The following is a 22,643-nucleotide window of genomic DNA, read 5'->3' on the forward strand; positions in this document are numbered from 1 at the left end:
TCTTTAAACTCATATTAACATCTAAAGACATTAAACTTATTTTAAATGAATTTTATATAACTCACTCTACTAATTCTACTCATTATTATTTATAAAAAATTTAGCTTAACTCTGCTCTATATCGAAATGCAATCTTAACTTTAGACAAGCGTCCAATCGCCACCCACCATCACATACACCCTATTTAAAATCTCTTGATATCCATCTTTGCCTCCCCCAACAAAGCAACTTCACTCAAACAAAAAAAAAAAAAAAAGAATTTTATTACATACAAACAAAGTCACGTTCTGCATATCAATATTGATTCTTTCATATTTAAAATTTAAATTAGTACTATTTTTAATAAAATTTATTTTTTGACTAATTAAAATCAACTGATGTATATATTAATACATAAATATATTTACAACTAGACTTTCTTAAAAAAAAAAAACAATTCCACATTGTGACCAGCACGTGATTCCCACATGCCACTGGTAGCCCATGAGGCCCAACGCGACTGTATCTCTGATGCTCGCTTTACCAAAGGCTTGATATCTTTTTTTAAAGTTATCTTCATTATCTAATAAAAATTTATACTTATCACCTTCACTTATATATAATTTTTTAATTTTTTTCATCAAATATATAGTATATAAATAATAAGTAGAAAAATTCAGAATAAAAAAATAAAAAAAATAAAAATTTTATATGTAATCATTTTTGTGTATTGATTATTAACTGTATTATTTTTTTAATATAAATAACTATTTTAACTAATTATATCAATTAAGTATATAAAGAATATGTAAAAGTAATTATATATAATATAAATTTAAAAATAAATATGATATATGAAATATGAAAATGATAAATAATAGATCTCTTATCTAATAATAGGAGATAAGATATCATTAACAACCGGATAGTTATGGTTTGCACCCTAAGATTGATGGACTCTCCTTCCAACCACAAAACTGTCTTCATCGTTGCGTTTTCTTGATCACGGCCAATAAATTATTGGACCAAACTCTTTAGATTCTATTTTACAATTTGTTTTTATTTTGAATTGTAATGTTTTTTGAGATGTTTTCTGTCTCCACCCCTTTTATTATATTTAATAATTAAATTATTTTGCTCATTATTTATATATTATATATTTATTAAAATAAAAAGATAAAAAATAAAAATAGATGTATAATATAAGTAGAAGTGTAAAAAGATGCCTATTATAGGACTGATGAATATAATTTTTTATTTTAAATTTCATTATTTTAATTTCACGTAGTAGAAAAAAACAATATTTCTCTAAATTAAAAGTAAAATGTATTTGACCATTTTGACCAGGGGCTTCTTGGTAATTGATATCAAAGTAAGTAAGCTCCGCGTATGATTAGAAAAAAAAAAAAAGTAAGCTCCGCGTACGTGACGACTCCTTTTTTCTGATTTTCGTTATCCTGAATGAATCCTTTGTTTATTCCGATTGAAACTTGGAGCAGAGACCACGCTACGCTCTCTCTCTCTGGGGTCAGTCTTCTAGTATGAATATCCGTACGTGATCCTTTCGATTTTCTGTACAATTTAGCAGCACAACATCTTCATCGAATCATTGTTATAAAGTTTGCATTTTATCTCTCTTAAGAGGACAATACACAAATATGCATAAAGCACTTTGATCGGTATTATTCTTGATCATATATATCCGTATACTTATTTTTGTTTTTGTCTATTTTTCTTATATTGGCTTTGATCTTTAATTCAGTAGCCCTTGGCTTGATTTCAAACTTTCTGGATTTTGATCAGTTTGACTTAATTATCTCTAACGATCAGAAAAATTCGAAGCTAAAAAGTAAAGAAAGTGGATGGATAATGGGTCGATGGATTCTGGGTCTCATGGTCATGAAGGATCTGCAGCATCGTCTTCAAATTTGTCGGCTTTAGCCCCGCCTTTTACGGTTGTGCCAAAACCCATTGCAAGCCCGCTTGGGGATTTGACTGAATTCTCTTATGGTGTTCCCTTGAGTTCTTCTCTGCACAATTGGCTCCCTTCCGACTATCCTGATTCTGGGTTTGGTTTATATTCAAACCGCACTACAGAATACCATCCGATGCGTTCATCGGATGCATATGGTTACGGTGGCTCTCATGATATGCATTCACCCTATACCCACTTGTCTCCACTGAACTCTATCGCCTCGGTTCCGGTCGATGGCGTGGCAACTAGTACTGTTGAAGCCCAACTATATTATCCCTCGTATATCCCGCTCCCAATTGAAGACCATGATCCTACGGTGGTTCCAGATGAAACTAGTTATGATTTGTCATCGAGTTCCCATGTTGTCACCTTGGATGGGTCCTCCAAGAACGATCATACTCAATCTGGTTGCCACCTTGAAGAGGGTTACTGCTCTAAGGAGTTGACTGTTTCTGGTTCGTCCTCCGTTTTCATGAATGATGCGAACCTAGGTATCTCTACCTTGCCTTAAAATAAATATGATTGTTTGTTTCATTATTTTCTGTTGGAATGCATGTTGGTTATTGTGCTTTTGAATGCTACATATTGCCAATCTATCAGTCTTATTATTATGGTTGAATGTCGTTGGTCAATTTGTTCTCATTGAGATTTGTAACAAGCCCAATGGTAAATGTTTGGGTAAATAGAAAATGTGGGAAAATGCAAGAAAATAGGTCAGATTCGAGGTTGACCTTGCGTCCAAGAGAAGAAGGGAGATACTGGAAATTATGTTGTTTTCAGCTTCTAGATACCTTACAATTGTGTCCTAAACCATTACAAATACTGACCTCTACTAACTAGTGGGCCCTAGGCCAACTTAACAAGACTCTAAAAATAAAGACAGCTCAATCAAGGCTAACAACATTAAATGAGGCATGGCCCGACTCACGACTATCTTGAAAATAAAAAGAAATCGCCACAGGCCAATACAACGAACAGGAACCAAAGCCCACAATAACTTCACTCCCCCACTGTTCATGTACGGGAGTGTGACAAACCCTCCCTCTTCAAAGCACCTTGTCCTCAAGGTGTGGTTGAGTTGACCACAGCATATTCATCGTTACCCTTTTGATTCCTCTAATTCAGCCAAGCTGAGAAATCTCGAAAGTTGCTCTGATTTGCCTCCTGTTCCCTGTTCAAGTGCTTTATGAAATTCTGATCAGTTGTGCTATAGTTCAGTGTGTACCAAATTATTTCCAGATTTCCACATGCAATAAGCCACTCAACAAAAAGTGAAAAAAAGGAACTATGACAGATTTGTAGCCCGATATTCCAGTGATGAAGGATTGGCTTCCCACCACTGCAGCAAGTACGGCCATTACCAGAACAAACCATCTGAAGTCCTCCAATAAATACACAATACATGCACAAAAAATCCAACAATCTCAAGTAGAGGATTCTTGGATAGATAGGCAGCCTTAGCTGCTTTCTCCTGGGATGGTACAAAGAATAAAAGAAAGTGGTCCATAATTGATGGACCTTCTTTCTTCTTTCTTGCAAGGGTATCAACAACAATGGGAATCATACAAGCATTTTGCTCTACTGTAGGACTAGCTCCACTTGTCTCCACAATATCCTTTCCAGCTAAATGGCATTTTCAGAACTCAATTACCCATGAATTATTAAACAAGGGCTGGTCCTTTTTACTAATGAAGGTACCATCATGCAACAATGTATTTTTTTTTTTGAACTCAGGCACACAATATGAAACTTCGATGGGCCTTTTGAATTTTGACCAACCAATCCACTTTGACCATGTTCACCTACATTTGGAATCCTTTGAGCCCTACCATTGATGTTTCTGATATATAAAGCATCCGCAGAAAATCTCTTCTGAGTGCCTCTGTTCCCACCTTCACGAATCTCATTCATCTCTTCCATTGCTTGTCTTGCATCTTCTGGGTTATCGAAATTTACTAAGTCAAAACATTTGGAAGTCCCATCGTTTCCTTGGCTATAACCAGACTAGCAATTTTACCATACTTGGAGAGCTTCTTCCCATCCTCCAACATGGCAACTTTACAATACAAAACATTCCCAGATTTCTGAAACAGATCATGAAGCCCAGAATTATCCATTGATTTGTCCAAGTTCTTGATGTACCCATAAATAATTGAGTTCCAATCAGCAAGAGCCTTTTTCAGGCATTTCATCGAACAGCTGAGGGGCCATAATTCCAACCTGAATACCCCTCCAACTCTTAGCAAACTCAACCATAGCATTCCATGACTCCACATATCTATGAGGCATTTTCTGAAACAGCTCTTTTTTTTTTGATAAATAAACAAACTTTATTGATAAAAAACGGATGGCAAAAGCCAGTATTACAAAGAGGCAAGATGTCCTAACTAGGTAGGAACAATAGAGACAAGAAAATCATGAAGGGCCATGCCGTTGAAGTCAACAGCAACAGCCCAACTACAAAGAGTTCTAAAAAATAAAACTTTTAAGCTCCTCCAATGATCTCGCCTGATCTTCGAACATCCGTTCATTACGCTCCTGCCACAAGCACCACATAATACAGAGAGAGATCATCTTCCAAATAGCTTTAATAGGTTACCAACCTCTCAAGCTTGCCCAAGTAGCCAAAGCTGCCTCCACGGTTTTTGGCATAGCCCAAGCCATCTCCAATCGAGCGAAGACTTCATTCCAGAGACTCCTTGCTATATCACAATGCAAAAGTCGGTGATCCACCAACTCTCCGGCTCCTTTGCACATGCAATACCAGTCTACGATAATAATCCTCATTTTCCTCAAATTGTCGGTGGTAAGTATCTTACCTAAGGAGGCCGTCCAGACAAAGAAAGAGACTTTGGGAGGGGCCTTGTGATGCCAAATCCTTCTCCAAGGAAACTAAATATTAAACTCTTGTGTGAGGGCCTTATAGAATGATCACACGGTAAAAATACCTTTGCCTATAGGGATCCACCATAGTGCATCCTCTTGTTGCCTGTTTGGTCTAATGGAGGTCTAATGGAGTAGATGAGGCTGTTAAAATCTGCGAAACTGCTCATTTCCCAGTCCTGTGCCCTCCTACTAAAATTAATATTCTAAAGAAGTTGTCCCTCCAATGTCTCCATTACTTTCGCTACCGAGACATCCTTGGCACTTGCCAACTGGAAGAGCAAAGGGAACAAATCTTTCAAAGCTTTGTTTCCACACCAGACATCGCTCCAGAATTTTATTCTAGATCCCATGCCCAATTGGAGTTTAGCAAAGCGGCTGAAAGCCCCCCACCCTCTTCTTATGTGTTTCCATAAACCTACTCCATAAGCCCCCCTTGCTTCTCTGGTACACTAGTCCCCCCATAGGCCCCCATATTTCTTCTCAATCAACAGTTTCTACAAAGATTCCGGTTCCCTAGTAAATCTCCACAGCCATTTTCCTAGCAAAGCACGATTGAAAACCCTTAGGTTTCTGACTCCCAAACCTCCCCCTGAGATAAGACAGCACACCTGCTTCCACTTAACCAGGTGAAACTTAAACTCATCCCTCAAACCCCCCCACAAAAAATCTCGCTGGAGCTTCTCAATACGTGCCGCCACACTTGTTGTTATTGGAAAAAGAGATAAAAAAATAAGTGGGTAAATTAGAGAGTGTACTCTTTATCAACGTAATCCTTCCACCTTTTGACAAATATATTCTTTTCCACCCACCAATTGCCGCTCAATTTTCTCGATCACTGTATCCCAAACCGAAGGAGCCCTCGAGACACTCCCCAAAGCGAGTCCTAGGTAAGTCAAAGGGAATGAGGTGATTTTGCAACCCAACGTTCTCGCTAACTGTCGAGTATTGGAAACTGCCTCCAATTGGCACCAATTTAGATTTCTCCAAATTTACCTTCAAGCCCGATATTGCCTCAAAGCAAAAAAGTAGGGCCTTCAAAACTCGTATCTGATTTTGCTCGGCTTCACACATAATTAGTGTATCATCTGCAAATAGTAAATAGGAGATAACTATACTACCCCTATCTGGGGTTCCAATCGAGAAGCCATCTAGAAAGCCATTATCAACCATTGTCGAGAGCATCTTGCTTAGAGCCTCCATAACAATAACGAACAACAATGGTGACAACGGATCCCCTTGTCTCAGTCCAGGTGTACTCTGGAAAAAACCCACTGAGACTCCATTTACCAACACGGAAAACTTTGCCGAAGACATACACCAACGGATCCACGCCCTCCATCGTTTCCCGAAACCGCATCTCTTAAGCATATGAAGTAGGAAGTCCCAATTAATATGATCATAAGCTTTTTCCATGTCAAGTTTGCACATAATCTCTATGTTCCCGGCTTTCAATCTACTATTGAGGCATTCATTAGCAATTAACACCGCATCAAGAATCTGTCTTCCTTTTACAAAGGCATTTTGAGGTTGTGTAACAATCTTCCCCATCACCTCATTTAATCTGTTCGCAAGAAGTTTGGATATAAATTTATACACCCCATTTACCAGACTAATAGGCCGAAAATCCTTGGTCTTTGTAGCCCCGGTCTTTTTAGGAATCAATGCAAGGAAAGTGCTGTTAAGACTTTTTTCAAATTTTCCAGCCTTAAAAAATTCCTGGAACGCCTGCATGAGGTCCTCCTTTATCACTTCCCAACAGTCTTGGAAAAAGCCCATAGAGAATCCATCCAGTCCTGGCGCCTTTTCCTTACTACTTCATGTACCTCTAGTTGCTCAAAATCCCTTTCCAATCGCGCCACGTTGCCCGTTCTGATGGAGTCAAAGTCCATCCCATTCAGTGACGGCCTCCATCCCACCTGCTCCGTTAGTAAGTTCTCATAGAAATTAATAACACGATTGTGGATTACCTGCTCATCTCTGCATTCCACCCCATCAACCTTCAGCATCTTGATGTTGTTATTTCTTCGATGTGAATTTGCAACTCTATGGAAGAAACCCGTGCTTCAGTCACCTTCCTGCAACCATAATGCCCTGGACTTTTGACGCCAAGACTTTTCTTCTAATAATATTAGTCTCTCGACCTCTACAACCAGCTCGGCCTTCCGGACTTGTTCTTCCTAAGAGAGTGGTTGTAGCTCTTGCCTCCTCTCGATCTCCTGAAGTTCCACAAGCTTTATTTTTTTGTTTTCCCCAACATTGCCAAAGGACTCCACATTACACACTTTTAGATCTCGTTTAAGAGCTTTCGATTTACTCGTAAAAATGAAGCTAGGGGTACCTTGGAACTGATAGGAAGACCACCATTGTTTGACTCTGTCCACAAACCCGTCCGATTTCAACCACAAATTCTCAAATTTGAAGGGCCGCTGCCCCTTACGAATTCCTCCACAATCAAGCAAAATAGGCCAATAATCCGAACCAATACGAGGCATACGCTTTTGCCATATGTCCGGGAAATGGCTTTCCCATTCTGGTGATATTAGGAAACGATCCAATCGAGACCATGACCGGTTGTTGGACCAAGTCACAGTATCCCTTGCTAATGGCAAATCCATCAAGTTCACTCTGAGAACTCTTCCATAGCCAACCGCAATCTTCTACAACCAGATACTTCACTTGGGAATCTTACCACATTAAAGTCTACCCCTATGCACCAAGGGATTTCCCACCAATTATGAATCCCAGCCAGTTCTTCCCACACCAACCTTCTATATGTATCTAAATTGGAACCATAAACACCTGCAAAAGCCCACAGAAAGTTATCGGAAACACACTTAAAGGAGCATGCAACCATATAATGCCCCACAAAATCCTTCATCCTCACCACCATCCGCCTGTCCCACATCACTACCACCCCTCCCGACACCCCATTCGAAGCCAAGAAGGCCCAATCGACATGAACTCCACTCCATAAACTTTGCACCAATCTTCTATCGATCATTTTTAGTTTTGTCTCTTGTAAGCAAACAATGTCCGCTTTCCACTCCCGCAACAAGTTTCTAATCTGGAGCCTCTTATTAATGTCGTCTAGCCTACGGACATTCCACGATATAATCTTTGGCTTCATTGAGGAACAGTCAGCCCTTTCCTCTTCACCCTACCTCTACTGGCACTACCCTTCATGTTCATCGCCCAAGTCAGTCTTTTAAGTTCCCAATGCTTATTCACTTCACCTTTACTTTTTTGTTTATGTCCCGCTTCAATCACTGTGAAGAGTGCAAAAAATTTCTCCTTGTACCCATCACAATCAATTCCCACAAATTTTTGGATCTCTTTCACCTTATGGAAGACCCAGTTTGAAATATTCGGTTGAATCGGAAAGCAGAAACTCAACGGGATAGGCTCCTCCAACCTACTGATATGATTTCCTTGATTTTCGCTTTCCAATGTGATATCATCCAACCCCAACTGTCCACACACATCAGGAAACACGAGCTCTTCATCCTCTGAGAATACTGGGTCATCCAAACCCTCCCCCTTATCATCCTTCATCTCAAAATCGATCACTGGTTGAACATAAACTTCTAGGGAGCCCAAACCCATGTCTACTGGACTAATCGGCTTTGTCTGGCCTCCCAACAGTGGAATGGAACCTTCTACATGCAACATAGAATCAAAAACCTGCATCGGCACATTACCCAGAGCCCCGAAGACTATGTCGGTATGCTCGCCGGAATCCTCTGCCATTGTCGCCATTGTTTGTAAACTCACCGGGACCCTTTCTGTCGACGTCGAGCAAGGAGAGGTCTCCGGAACAAAAACTATCAATCCATTGCAGTCCAAATCACATTCGGATTGCACGTATTCGGGGACGGCAGGCTTAAGGCCGTTAGGAGTACCGGGTTGGGGCTGGGGCATTAATTGGGCTGCGGTTAATGGCCCAAGCCTATCCTTCTTGGCTGAGAGCCCCATCTCATTGGACGGGTCCAAGCCTTCCACCGAGGTACCCAGCAGTTTAGGGCTGTTAGACGTAACGGGCTGGGGCGATAACTGGACTGGATTGACTAGCTCTTTAGGCGACACAGTTAAAGGCCCACACCCATCCTTTTGGGCTGAGAGCCCCAATTCATTGGAAGAGCCTGGGATGCCTAGCTCTTTAAGATTGGGCTAGATCAATGGCCCAAACTTCTGGACTATAGTACTTGACGTTACTCCTTTAGGTTGGCCGGGCAAAGGCTCAACAAACTGTGGCCCATTTGACTTGCTTGAAAAGGCCCGTTGTGCATTGCGCCTTTCTTTTATTTGCTCTTTACCTCCTCCCACCTTGAAGTTTCCTTTCTCAGCCCCACATATATACGCAAATCCTCCATCTCCTTCTGCAGTTTCCTCACTTGACCCTGTAGCTCCAGTAGACGTCTAATGCTCTCCCACACCATCTGCCCACCTCGTGACCTGCCAACCTCTGCACCCCGTACGAGTTGTGGTGCTCGACGCACCACCCCAGCGTCTCCTCCAGGTCTCCTTGGCGCGTGGCTTTGTCTCGTTGTCTTCAAAACCTCCGAAAAGGTTTGATCAAAAGTTCTCGGCCCCCTAACCTCATTGCTCACCTGAGCTCCTTCGACGGTTCCATGACTAACACCCTTGGGCTGAGCCATCTCCACAGTAAGCTCCTTCAAGCTTCTCCATCCCCAACCATCTTCTCCTTCAAGGTAGCATAGCATACAACTTCTTCTTGCCTGACCATACTCTGCTAACAATGGGAACCTTCCACGACTGTTCTCACACCTTTGGGCAATGAAACTTCGATAACCTTCCCTTATCACCGAATACACCTCCAGCTTCTCCCCTCTTAGGCACTCCTCCAGCACTTTCACGAACCAGAGGATTGTATTTCAACCCACCACCACCTTGTGTTTCACCTTCCATCCCCGTTCCAAAATGTGAAAGTTCTCACCCTCCTTCGCAAGCACTAATAATTTTGACTCTATAACTAACTCCCTAATCCAAGCCATCTGCGCCGCTGTGAAAACAATGACGCCGTTGATGTTGTTACATTACATTACCGTGACTTGCATGTGTACGGAGAGAAAAAACTTGCATATGCACAGAGAGAAAAAACTTATCTTACTTACTAATATCATGTTCTGAAACAGCTCTCTTGCATCAAATAAATCCCCCATTACTCTTCTATACCAAAATTCATCCATGGGATCTGCTAAAAGACAAGCAAGCCCTTGACCAAAAAACACCCCACTAACCACGAAAAATGTAAGGAATTAGAGATTACTGCATAAAAACTCGAGGAATTCATCAAATAAAAACTCATGAATGTGTCCTGCAGCTTGTTGACTATGAGAATCCTTGAGTAGCCTAGCAGCAAGGCACTGGAAATGGAAACAGAAGCTTCTGCATAGTCATAGGTCATGAAATTCTCAGCCAAACGGGGAACATCTCGTGGTTCAAGAGAGGGTCAAGTTAAAGATGTGGAGCAGTTTCGGACTCCATTGTTGTTTTTGCATGTAATAAAAACTGATTTGGAGGACCAGAGGCTGAAGCTGTTGCAGCAGATTTTGAGGTTTAAGTTGAAGACCTGGGTCTTCTGTGCAGAAGCCGAAGCCGAAGCCGTTGCTGCTACTCCTCTCCCCATAGGCAGGGCTCTGTAACTCCCTGACTGGCCCAGTAGCACGGTTGACGACATTGACGAAGGTGACTGAGAGGCCGACAGGATTGCCTTGTCCACCATGAATGAATGGGACTGGCCTGGATGTGGAAGCATAGTACAGGTTGAGAGATCTATGGGTTGAAGTATAGTATAGCTGGTTCTTCGTGGTGAGGACAGAAAATGGTAAAAATGTGCTCATGGGAAAGAAAGGAGGGTAATGAACGGAGACATTGAAAATTGATACCACATGGGTCAAACTCCCGAATCTGAGAATCTGAGCATGAAACTTGAGGCTGGAGCAATCATGGTGCTCTATTCCAGCTCTGAGAAATTCCCAAAACCGCACCCCATCTCATTTTCTTCTCTCGCCCTCGCCCTTCTTTGTCTCTAATCCTTGATTTTGGCAATGCCAGTTTTGAGATCGGGCTTGGAGATGTCGAGGTCACCTTTCATAGTCTCACCATCGAGAATCTAGACTTTCTGGATCTAAAGAGGCAATTTTGGTTGCAGGGGAGATTTGATACTTGCACGAAACTCTCTGGATAATACTTAGCTTGCTTTTCCTCTTCCTGCAACTCACGAAGCATTTGCTCAAGATGGTTAAATTTTTCTTCAAAATCCTTCTTGCCATCAATTACATGTTGATGGAGAATTTCGAGATTTTCACGAATTCGTTCCATTGACTCATTGATTTTGCTGAAGGATACAAAGATTTCTTCCATGAGAACACAGAAATCGGTGTCTCTTTGATACCAATTTGTAACAAGCTCGATGGTAAATATTTGGGTAAATTAAAAATGTGGAAAAATGCAAGAAAATAGGTTCAGATTCGAGGTTGAGCTTGCCTCCAAGAGAAGAAGGGAGATATTGGAAATTATGTTGTATTCAGCTTCTAGATGCTTTACAATTGCATCCTAAATCACTACAACTACTGACCTCTACTAACTAGTGGGCCCTAGGCCAACCTAACAAGACTCTAAAAATAAAGAGAGCTCAATCAAGGCTAACAACGTTAAATGGGCCATGGCCTGACTCACGACTATCTTGAAAATGGCCAATACAACAAACAGGAACAACTAAAGCCCACAATAACTTCAGTCCACCACTGTTCATGTACTCCCATTACAAGATTTTTGTTATGAAGTCTGAATTCATTTTTCTACAGCTTCAAATTTTACTGAATAAATCTTTCTTATTTTTGGGGGATGTGACTGTTCTCCTGGTCTCCATTTGGATGGAATCTTTTACTTGGATGCTAGTTTTAGCCTCTTTATCTTTATTAACTATTTTTCTACTTAACTTTAAGATTTGTTTTCTAAAACCTGCAGACAACACATGCTTCTGTGACATCCCTAATTTGGTGAACACTACGATAGAAAACCAACTCTCACTCAAAACCCACAATTTTTCTAACATGCTTTGTCAATATTTCCCATTAAACCATTGGCACAAAATAAGTGGATTATGATGTAGGACATTTGGAAGACTTTTGTCAATGTTTGTCATTTTCGGAATTTTTAAGTTTATGAGTCTCTTCTTGATCTTAGGTTAATTTAGGGATCCCATAGTTAATTTAGAATACTTGTGGTAGGATATTAATTTGGATATGTTTTGGAATATTATTACTTCGTCATTGAGTTTTCTAGATTCTTCAATTGACCCTTCTGCTGCAATATTGAAAAGTAATCAAGTGGATCAAATAATATGTCTTTGAGATTTTTTGTTTCTAAATTCTGATGGAGTCCAAAGCGTTTCTTGTGGAAAGGTGTACTTAATGGTTAGTGCTGTAGTCATCGTTCTTTGGCTATCATGCTGTGTCAGATTAGGTGCACAAACATTTGAGTTCCTATTTTATTTTGGGTCTTGAGCTTGATATATTTCCCAATTTTGTTAAGCAGCACTTAATTTCAAGGATACAGGAAAAATGTCAGAAAGGACGTGGGGGTGGGAAGGGTTAGTCAATTCATCTGTAGAAGGTTAGACTGAAAAAGAGATCATGATAGATTGGTTTAATGATCAAAGTATTTTCTTGTTATCCTTTTGTTTGTTTCTTAATTAACTTGATCTTTGCTTCGTCCTGTTTTATCAGTTAGTATGTCTTAGAACGGACTTTCCATATCCTTTTGTTTAAAATATACCAGCCTCACTCATACTCCTCCATGATTATCTTTGCTGTTCTGTGTACATATGTTATTACCGTTCATATGTTGTTTATTATGGAAACTTTAGCCATGGGATTGTGAGAAAAAAGAAAGGAAAACAAAAAGATATGTAATGAGTACATTGTATAAAGGTCGTCTGATTTTTCTCATTAAATTTTTATTATTATTTACCATGCACAGGAGCTCAAGCCTCCAAAGGTTCATACACGTGTGAAGAAGGTTCCAATATCATTGATATGTTGGGTTGGGAAAAGCACAGTGGATGTTCAAATACGGAATGGCCTAACGATAAATCCGTCCCAGTCAACAATCTGCGAACCATGCCCATTGATTATTCAAAAACATCTATCAGAGGTGCCTCTTCGCTACTTCTGGAAAACCCACATAAAAAACCCTCCTCTGAAGAAGTCACAAAGATGTATGAACGTCAAGTGCCATGCATTGCTTCATATGAGAAACACATAAGGCATTGTAATGCTAGTATGAGCGGCAGTGCATCATGTGTGACATCTTCACCTTCACTTGTCATTAGACCACCGGATGTCGACACCAGCATGTCTGCACCAAATACAGGTGCCCCTTGGCTACTTCTACATAAAAAGCCCTCCTTTGAAGAAATCCCAGAGATGTACAAACGCCAAGTGCCATGCATTGCTTCATATGAGAAACACATTAGGCATTGTAATGCTAGTATGAGTGGCAGTGCATCACGCATGACATCTTCTCCTTCACTTGTCATTAGACCACCAGATGTTGACACCAGCATGTCTGCACCAAATACAGGTCCACTAGAGGACATGAATTTTGGGACAGATGTGGCTGAGCCAAATGTTTGTGGTAAGAGTCACTCCTATGCAAACGAGTCCTTTCCCTTGTTAGGCTCTAAAAAAAAAGTTAGGTTTGATACAAGCCAACTCAGAATGCACCTCGACACAAATGATTCTATTGCTATGGAATCATTATCATTAAAAAATGAAGAGCTTTCAAAGAAGAAAGAAATTTCTGAGGATGCCTTGGATCGAGTCTTTAAACCAAAATCTGGATTTCAAATATCTCATACAATTTCAGATGGCTTCAATTTGACACTTGATCCTATTGAGAATTCTTCTGAGAGCTTAGATTATTATAACCCTGTTGTGGACTCACCGTGCTGGAAAGGAGCTCCAGTTATTTGCTTTCCTCCATTTGAAGCTTCTAAAGCCATCGGTTCTCAATATATGAGAAAAATAGAATCATGTAAAAGTTCTGATTGTCAGGTGCCTAAGGTCTTCCCTCTCGCCGTTGATGATGCGGTAAAGTTCTCATCTCAAAATCCAAATGAGAAGACAGTGTATGTGGGAAGAGGCTTAGCTCCTGCTCCAAAGGGGCCTTCGGATGCCAACTCATTATTCAGAGATCCCAGATCTGATGGTTCTTTAAATGCAAGTGATGGATCCTTTCTTTCAAAATCATGCTACGACTATACAGTTCAACATACTGATAGCATTTGTGAACCATGTGAAGACCATGCCTTGCCCAGCATGTCCACAGTTGGTTCAGGCTTAACACCTTCCCTCACCAGGCAGCAAAATTTTGAATCAAGCAAAATGATTCCTGAAAAGCACTCATCAGAGACTTGTGTTGAAGATTCAGGATCTAGTATCAGTGATGCTACAAGTTCACACGATGTGTCTTTCTATTCCTCTGGGTATGGCCTGTCTTCATCGTCTTCTGTGGAAGATTCTTCTGCTAAGCTTACCGAACTGCATGACCCTGATTCAACCTCAAAAATAGATGTCCAGATGCTGATTAATATAATGCGTAACATGTCTGATTTGCTTCTATTTCACTCTTCAAATGATTCACTTGAACTGAAGGATGGAGACTGTGAGGTCCTTAAGGATGTCATCTTTAATCTCCATCGATGTATATTAAAGGATGGTGAACAAATGACTGCAACACGAGAATCAATATTTCCGCAGCAAGGCGCAACTCAATATCTTGAAGATTTACCAAAGCTTTCAATGGTATGCTATTTTCTTCTGTTTTATCTCAATATAGACTTGGTTCTCTACTAGATAAGAAACAAGTTACCTTTCTAATAAATGTTAGATTTTGTAAATCCATTGGATTGCTTCTCTTTTCTTCACTGATTAAAGTTAACCACATGAATGACACAAATATGAAGTAAATGGCCTTTTTCATATCTGAGCACTATTTTACAGCACAAAAAGCTCTAATGCAGGCTTCTTAAAGATTCTCTTAAACCCCAGATATTTGGGCCCCTTGTATCTTCGTTAGAGAGCAGGTTTATCCACTTGAGAAAGTTTTGACATTTCAGCAAGCCGCATAATGATTTTTTTTTTTAAACAAGATGGATGCCTATGATGTGTAGGGTGGAGCTCCCTGTTTGTTCTAGCTAGCTGACTGAAAGGCAAAATACGAAACAGTTCATTATAATATTCCATTCAACAATTTAAGCTTTATTTTTTTTATTTGGATCATGAATATAAAACAATATTTCTTTTTTTTAAAAATGAAGTCTTATTTTTGTGTTGTGAGTAATCCACAAGTCTGAAACTTCCATTAAAGATTGAGTTTGTTGATTTTTTATCTGTTTTCCTGCTTCTGAGATTGGGTCCCCGGTGTATCAAGAAAAAAAAACCTGTGCTAGGATATTTTTGTAATCATATTATGCTGGACTTCAGGAAGTGAATGTAGACAGGCCCAGAGTGACAAAAGAAGTAGCTGTTATCACTCGGGATCAACTTGAGCATAAGGGTCTTCATGAGGAAAAGCATGATAATATTGGTTCTGATAATAAAATGGAGACAATATCAGATTTTGTTTCTGTGAAGGGTGGTGCCAACTTGGTGGAAAAAGATCACATGACGAAGGTTCTTTTTCTGTTTGTTTTTTTTATACAACCATAATAACTGTTGATCATTATCCTCCCAGTGAAGAATGCAAAAGGAAGGGGAACAAAAAGGAAATAAAACCTTAGTTCTTTGCTGTGGATTATGTTTTACAGGCTATTATGAAGGTTCTCAGTGAGAATTTTGATCACGAGGAAGAAATGCAGCCGAATGGCTTCTTGTATAAAAATTTATGGCTAGAAGCAGAAGCTGAATTATGTTCCATCAACTATAAAGCTCGCTATAATCGTATGAGGATTGAGATGGAGAAATCTGAATTGCACAAGGCAAAAGGTGCTAATTTTTATCTAAAACTGATAGTTCCTTTGTTATTGCTTAACCTTATATTCTTGTGCTTCATATGTGGCAGTAAATACCCTGGCTGCGGAGAAAAGACTAAGATCCAAGGCTTACTGTGATTTAAACGCGGTTGACAAATTAATACCTACGGCCAAGGCTGAGGCCAAGGTTGGCCCTTACTCTGGTATTTCCATCCAGGATAGCCCTTCCATGCAGCATGTTATGGCTAGATATGGTATTCTAAAACACCGGATTGACCACTCAAATGCCACTACTACGTTAGAGGAAGCGTCAAGCTCAAAAGTGTATCCTGAGGTGAACAAGGTTGACCAATTGACACCTGAAACAGCTCAAGCAAAGTGTCCAGCCCCTGATAAGTCCATCCAGACTTCTTCTATCATCAGCCCAACCTGCCATGCAAATGATGTTATGGCTAGATTTCATATTCTAAAATGCCAAGTTGGCTGCATAAATCCTATCAAAGCTACAAATGTAGAGGAACCACCGACCTCAACTGTTTATCCTCTTCTGAATGAGGTTAAGAAAGACACCCTAATCCCAGATATTTCCATCCAGAATTCTCCCATTTCAACCAGAAGCCCCAACACAGATGACGTTGAGGATTCCATCATGACCAGATTCCATATCCTTAAGTGCCGGGATGACAAATCGAGATCCATGGATGTGAAAAGGCAAGAACCAACAGAGGTGGCTCCTCTTGGGTTTTCAGGTGAGAAAAACCACCGGCCAATTAGTAGTGCAAGATCACAGGATGGAAGTATGGATGTAAAATTGGGACGCACTGCCAACAGTCCTGAAGACAAGTTAACAGGGAAGGAGTTTCATCTTCGTGAGGGTGATCCAGTGGTCCAATCTGGCCACGCCAACAGGCTTGGGGATCCACTTGCCGCAGGTTGGAATGATAGCACTTTATCAGATTGGGAACATTTAACGGAGGAGGAGCTTATAGGTTAGACCTGTAAAGCTCAAGTTGGACCTGAATGTTCCTTTGGTAAAGGGTTTCATATTTTCTGAAAGAAAGCCATGCAGTTTCTTTATAATATAACATGGGAATTCCTTTCACAACAGTATGTATGACTGCTCTTTGGATTTGTAAAAAGCCTTTAAACATAATCTGGATTTTTAGAACCTGTGTTTTGCTTTTTCCCTTTTGTCTCTTTTGGCTATTAATCTTGCAAGTTGCATAGCTTTCTATTTGAATACCCACCCCATGGATCTTTAGCTCTTCCAGATCCTTTCTTTTAGGTTCAAGATTTTTTGTTTTTGTTTTTGGGTTTTTTGACATTTCTTTTGTAGGTATTAAGTTTTTAATTATATAAAATTATATGTATTATTAGTCATATGTTTGTGTACAGGTGTTGACATCCAATGGTACTGATATGTTTAATAGGTTGACGTGGCGTAAATTTGACGGAGTGATTAAATTAATAGAGTCAAAATTAAAAGTAAGAGGGTCGATCTGTGTTCCAAAACTCTAACATACATAACAAAGCAAAGGTCTTTCCCATGATTTTCCGCCTACATGTCTACTGAAAGATAACATTTGAATGGTAGATTACATGATCTATCGTAGCTCTCACTTCTTCTGCGTAGTTGAATAAAAAATTAATAATGAAATTATTTGATATGGTATTGTAAAATTCTTTTATTATAAAGCAAATTTCACGTCTCATATTAAAACACATTAGTTTGTAAATTTTTTGTATAATTAATAATTAATAAACATATATTTAATAATTATTTGAAGATCCTCTACAAACTTTAAACAAATCTTAATAAATATTTTAACCACAAAGATTATATTAAAATAGACTTACAAATTAACATGATGATTTGATATTTAGATGTGATACGATAGAATGTAAAATTATTTTATTATAAAATAAATATAATTTTTTTTGATAGAATAAAATAAATATAATGTATTATATAAAAACGTGTTAATAAAAATATTTATTTTTATAAAATCTTTTTTATAAGTGTAGTACTTTCTCCCAAAACTTCGGACAAACAATGGAGCAATCAAAGCCATTATTATTATTATTATTATTATTATTATTATTGAACCAGAAAAGTCATGTCCAATTGGATATTTGGATGTTCTGAAAATGTCAAATGACCGACACTAAATTTGATCTTTAGGCCCTAATTAAGATATAATTTTAGGTGAGCTTTGTTTCATATAGTCATTTTTGTGTATTTTTTATACATTTTATTGATGTGATTGGTCAAAATAATTATTTTTATATTAAAAAAATAACACAACTAATCATATCAGTGAAATGCATAAAGATTACGTAAAATTAACTACATATAAAATTTTTTGATTTTAGATTAGATTAATAAATAATTAATTATAGTAAAACAAAAATGAAATCTAGCTATTTGCTGACTGTATATATATGTGTTTGTCTCAAAAGTCAATATATTTTTGAGCCGACAAAGTCTCCTCAGCACTCTCAATAGAATATGCATATGTAAAAGAAAGAGTTATTTTTAGCTATTACGGACCAAAAGTTAGCTGTAATGGATTATGTAAAGTAAAAAAGTTTTACTTTTAGCTATAGTATTTGTAAAAGTAAAGTCAAATTTCATGTGAATTGTTCAATGACCAAATGTTTAGTTTATTATTATTATTTTTTTTTTTGTAACTCTCTCTCTTCCCTCAACATTTTCTAAAAAAACTCTCAGTTTCTTTAACTTTTACTGTAGCAATTAATGTCAGCAGAGCTTATTAGCATTATATTGAATTTATTGTTTGGCATTTATATTGAATTTTAGATAAATTTAATTATACATTTGTGGTTATTAATATTAAATGGCCATTAAAAATATGATTTTTTAACCAATAATTTAATTAGAATATAATTACTAATTAACATATAATTAATATAATGGTAAAATATGATATAAATAAATATATTAAAAAATATATTAAATTATTATTATTATTATTTTATTATATAAAGAATAAATAGATAATTCAATATAGAGACTTGTGTGAATGAAATAGTTAAAAGTTAAATTCATCTCATATTCATCAAAAGTGTCATTTAATTTTAGCTAATCCATTGAAAATGCTCTTAGTTGACAAACGGCACAACCACCTGAAGATCCTCGGATTAATATAATTCGTACTATTGCATAGATTATTATTCAAACGAAGTTGGTATCTCATTCCAATATTCCACACTAACCCTTCTTCACCATCCTAAATTTTTGAGTTATATTATGTATTAGAGAAATATTTTAACTATATAAGAATTTTATAAAAATAAATTTATAAATTAACATAATTTAATATAGTATGTCAAATTATAAAATTACTTTTATTATAAAATGGATCCAACATAATATAAGGTCATATTAGCTTATGATTAATTTATTTTTATTAAACTTCTTTATTACTGTAACACTTTTCTATATATTATTTTTGCATTCTTACTGCTCAACAATGTTTGCATCTGTTCTTAATCAATAGAAAATGTCACATCAAAATAATGAGATAGAAATAAGATGAATACACAATATGCAATACTTTTGGAACTTTTGACAAAAACGGTATACATACATGTTATTTGGATCATTACTGTTGTGCCTGTATATGCATATCGCTAACTTGGCAAAATGCCATGTCAGCATTTATGTTAAAGAAAAGAAATAAAATTTTGTTATATATAAGTAAAGACGTATACTAATCAGCGTATCAATACTTATTTCTTTATATTTAAAATTTAAATTAGTATTATTTTTAATCAAATTAACTTTTTGACCAATCACATTTGATTAATGTATATATTAATGCACATGCTTGTAATTATATTTTTCCAAAGAAATAAGCAAGCAAAGAGGACCGTCGGCTGCTATCTAGAACATATTTGATTTCTCTCGAATTTCTCCCACTCTTTTGTCTCTCTCAAATGGGTGTAGGTCCATCGGCTGCTAACCACTCCTCGGCGTTAATACCTGCCCTTGCAAAAAGCATCTAATGTTTATTAATTTCTTGGTAAATTGTGGCTATGTTAGAGGCCTTGAATAACATAGCTAGGAGATTTGTATGTGTTCATATACCTTTTAGAAAGGGTCCCTCTCTTTTTGAACCATCTTGGATTTTATTGCACCCAAAGTCAATCAATGTAGAATATTTGATGTAAATATCCCATTTTTTAAAAATCCAATACCCGCTCAAACCAAGCTAATTAATCACTGATGACCCTCTGAAATAATGCAATTACATATGATGAATGCATGCATCAATGCATGTCAGTATCAAAATTACCAACTCCAGTTGTCCTTTCCAGCTTCTACTTTTGCCGATCAATTAAGCAGCAATGGGTTCCAGGCTATTGCCTTCCCACATGCCACTACAAAGATGCATTACTCTGGATTGTAAAGCAATACTGCACGAACTATATATACACCTTATATATATGCATGTATAGAGTTTATCCCACTTTTTATTAACTTGATCTGTACAAGATGAGTTCAAGTAAGAAGCTAATTACTTGTTTGTCTATAATTTTAGTTGTGGTTTTGTCATGCACTCAAAGTGTGCATTCTCAGCTTCAAGTTGGGTTTTATATGAATTCATGTACGTTTGCTGAATTCATAGTTAAAGATGAGGTCAGGAAAGCTTTCATTCAGGATGAGGGAGTGGCGGCTGGTCTTGTTAGACTACACTTTCATGACTGCTTTGTTAGAGTAAGTAAATCATCATGTGTTAATAATCCACTTCGGTTTTTCATTGCCTCTTTAAGATAGATTTTGTCTCTAATCCTCTCTCTCTCTCTCTCTCTCTCTCACTCTCTCTCTCTCTCTCTCTCTCTCTCTATATATATATATATATGAGTCCTCAATTAATTGTCAACCACAGATCACAGGACTGCATTATTTGTAGGGCATCATGTATGTTTCTTTAGATAAATATTTCACAACCGGATGATCGTCCTTTTAACCATTATTTTCTGATGTTATTTTTCAATTATGATCTGTATCATTTGATGTGATGTCCTGAGATGATAAAATGATAATGGTTAAAAATAGCAACTTCATTAATACGTACTTTCAGGGTTGTGAAGCATCAGTGCTCATTGATTCCACTGCATCAAGCACAGCAGAGAAAGATTCTCCTGCAAATAACCCCAGCCTACGAGGGTTTGAAGTCATTGATAATGCCAAGGCTATACTTGAAACCATTTGTAAGGGTGTTGTTTCGTGCGCTGATATAGTTGCCTTTGCAGCAAGAGATAGCGTAGAAATAGTGAGACACATGCACCTACTTTTGCTTATTATATATGCTCTTGAGAAACACTAGCTAGTTTAGGTTTGCTTTAATGAACAGATATCTTGAGCACACTCGTATTTTGTTCATGCATGCAGACTGGAGGAGAGGGGTATTATGTTCCTGCAGGAAGAAGAGATGGCAGAACTTCACTAGCTTCAGAGGCATCGACAAACTTACCTCCCCCTACACTCGATGTCGACCAACTCACTCAATCCTTTGCAAACAAGGGTTTCACACAAGAAGAGATGGTCACCCTTTCCGGTAAGGATTTCAGCCCCCGCAAAATACCATCCATATTCACAAATCGATTTAAAACCACCAGACCCAAATTCCCCGTGAATTTGTTTGGACTAAATCCATAATTCTTTCTACTTGTAAGTTGATGTAGAGGACACTTTTTTACACCGCATGACAAGAGCTATATCCAAAAATCTACTAAAATATACCATGAATATGTGATAAACAGGAGCACACACCATTGGCCGATCTCATTGTACTTCATTTAGCAACAGATTGAATAATTTCAATGGAACAAGAAGTCAGGATCCAAGTTTAGATCCCATGTATGCAGCTCGGTTGAAGGAGCAGTGTCCACAAGGCAGCACAGACCCTAACTTGGTGGTTCCAATGAACCCTTCTAGCCCTGCTGTAACCGATGTGGGTTACTACATTGACATCCTGGCTAACAGAGGGTTGTTCACATCAGACCAAACACTAATGAGAAACCCAATAACAGCAAACCAAGTGAATCAAAATGCACGGAACCCCATGCTTTGGAGGCTCAAATTTGCTGCTGCAATGTTGAAGATGGGTCAACTTGGTGTGTTAACTGGTAATGCTGGTGAGATACGTACGAATTGCAGGGTGATAAATAGCTAGATCGAGGAATATTGTACTGATCTTCAAGCTAAAAGCCAGCTACGTGCTTACTATATATACTTTGTATTTTTCCTACTACAAATATTTAAGCTAATGAAGCATGCTTTCAAGTCACTCTACCTACATTGGAATTTTTTATCGTTTTTTTTTATTGATATTTACATTGAGATTTCTTAAAGCCAAATCAATTCATAAAATCAGAATATATTTTTGACCACTCTATTTATATATTCGTTGCAATAGATGATCCGTCGGTTCATTCTGATTTACAATTGCTTCCCTCCGCTTATTTGCTAAATCATATCCAGAAGCCCGTTTCCGTAAGCCACACCTTTCGGATAATCAAAACACATTTTTTTATTTCCAATGCAAATCAAATCCACGAGTCAAATGTCAATGCGACAGTGGCCTTCCAAGTTGGTAATAGTTCAATGACCTTCCTACTCGAAACCCATGATCATTTGAGGAGATCTCGACACACTTTTGGCATAAACTTTCTTCTTTATGGACAGTTCCAAATGTGAATCAAACCCATGTTTGAATAGAAATTGACATGGCTTCTGATAGTAATTCTTTAATTATTCCAAACTTCTTGTTGACA

At 37.9% G+C, this 22,643-nt stretch overlaps 2 protein-coding genes across 7 annotated transcripts; both read left to right on the plus strand.

Annotated features, from left to right (window-relative positions):
* The first annotated feature begins 1,376 nt into the window (after positions 1-1,376).
* LOC122312870 lies at positions 1,377-17,045 on the plus strand. Of its 5 annotated transcripts, none has more exons than XM_043127531.1 (6): positions 1,377-1,506; positions 1,810-2,445; positions 12,845-14,670; positions 15,352-15,540; positions 15,675-15,852; positions 15,929-17,045. In XM_043127531.1, exons 2-6 carry the CDS (start codon positions 1,842-1,844, stop codon positions 16,831-16,833), a joined length of 3,702 nt encoding a protein of 1,233 aa, XP_042983465.1. In that variant the 5' UTR covers positions 1,377-1,506; positions 1,810-1,841; the 3' UTR covers positions 16,834-17,045. The 5 variants fall into 5 exon arrangements, with proteins under 5 accessions (XP_042983465.1, XP_042983463.1, XP_042983462.1 ...); XM_043127529.1 differs by having other exon boundaries at positions 1,390-1,530; XM_043127528.1 differs by having other exon boundaries at positions 1,398-1,530; positions 1,783-2,445.
* A 3,193-nt stretch (positions 17,046-20,238) lies between these two features.
* On the plus strand, positions 20,239-22,163 carry LOC122313886 (peroxidase 5-like). Of its 2 annotated transcripts, XM_043129182.1 has the most exons (4): positions 20,246-20,580; positions 20,948-21,139; positions 21,259-21,424; positions 21,630-22,163. In XM_043129182.1, the coding sequence occupies exons 1-4, from the start codon at positions 20,359-20,361 to the stop codon at positions 22,040-22,042; spliced, it is 993 nt and encodes a 330-aa protein (XP_042985116.1). In that variant the 5' UTR covers positions 20,246-20,358; the 3' UTR covers positions 22,043-22,163. The 2 variants fall into 2 exon arrangements, with proteins under 2 accessions (XP_042985117.1, XP_042985116.1); XM_043129183.1 differs by lacking the exon at positions 20,948-21,139 and having other exon boundaries at positions 20,239-20,580.
* Positions 22,164-22,643: the final 480 nt, after the last annotated feature.

The sequence above is a fragment of the Carya illinoinensis genome, chromosome 6 (genome assembly GCF_018687715.1).
Source record: "Carya illinoinensis cultivar Pawnee chromosome 6, C.illinoinensisPawnee_v1, whole genome shotgun sequence".
NCBI lineage: Eukaryota > Viridiplantae > Streptophyta > Magnoliopsida > Fagales > Juglandaceae > Carya > Carya illinoinensis.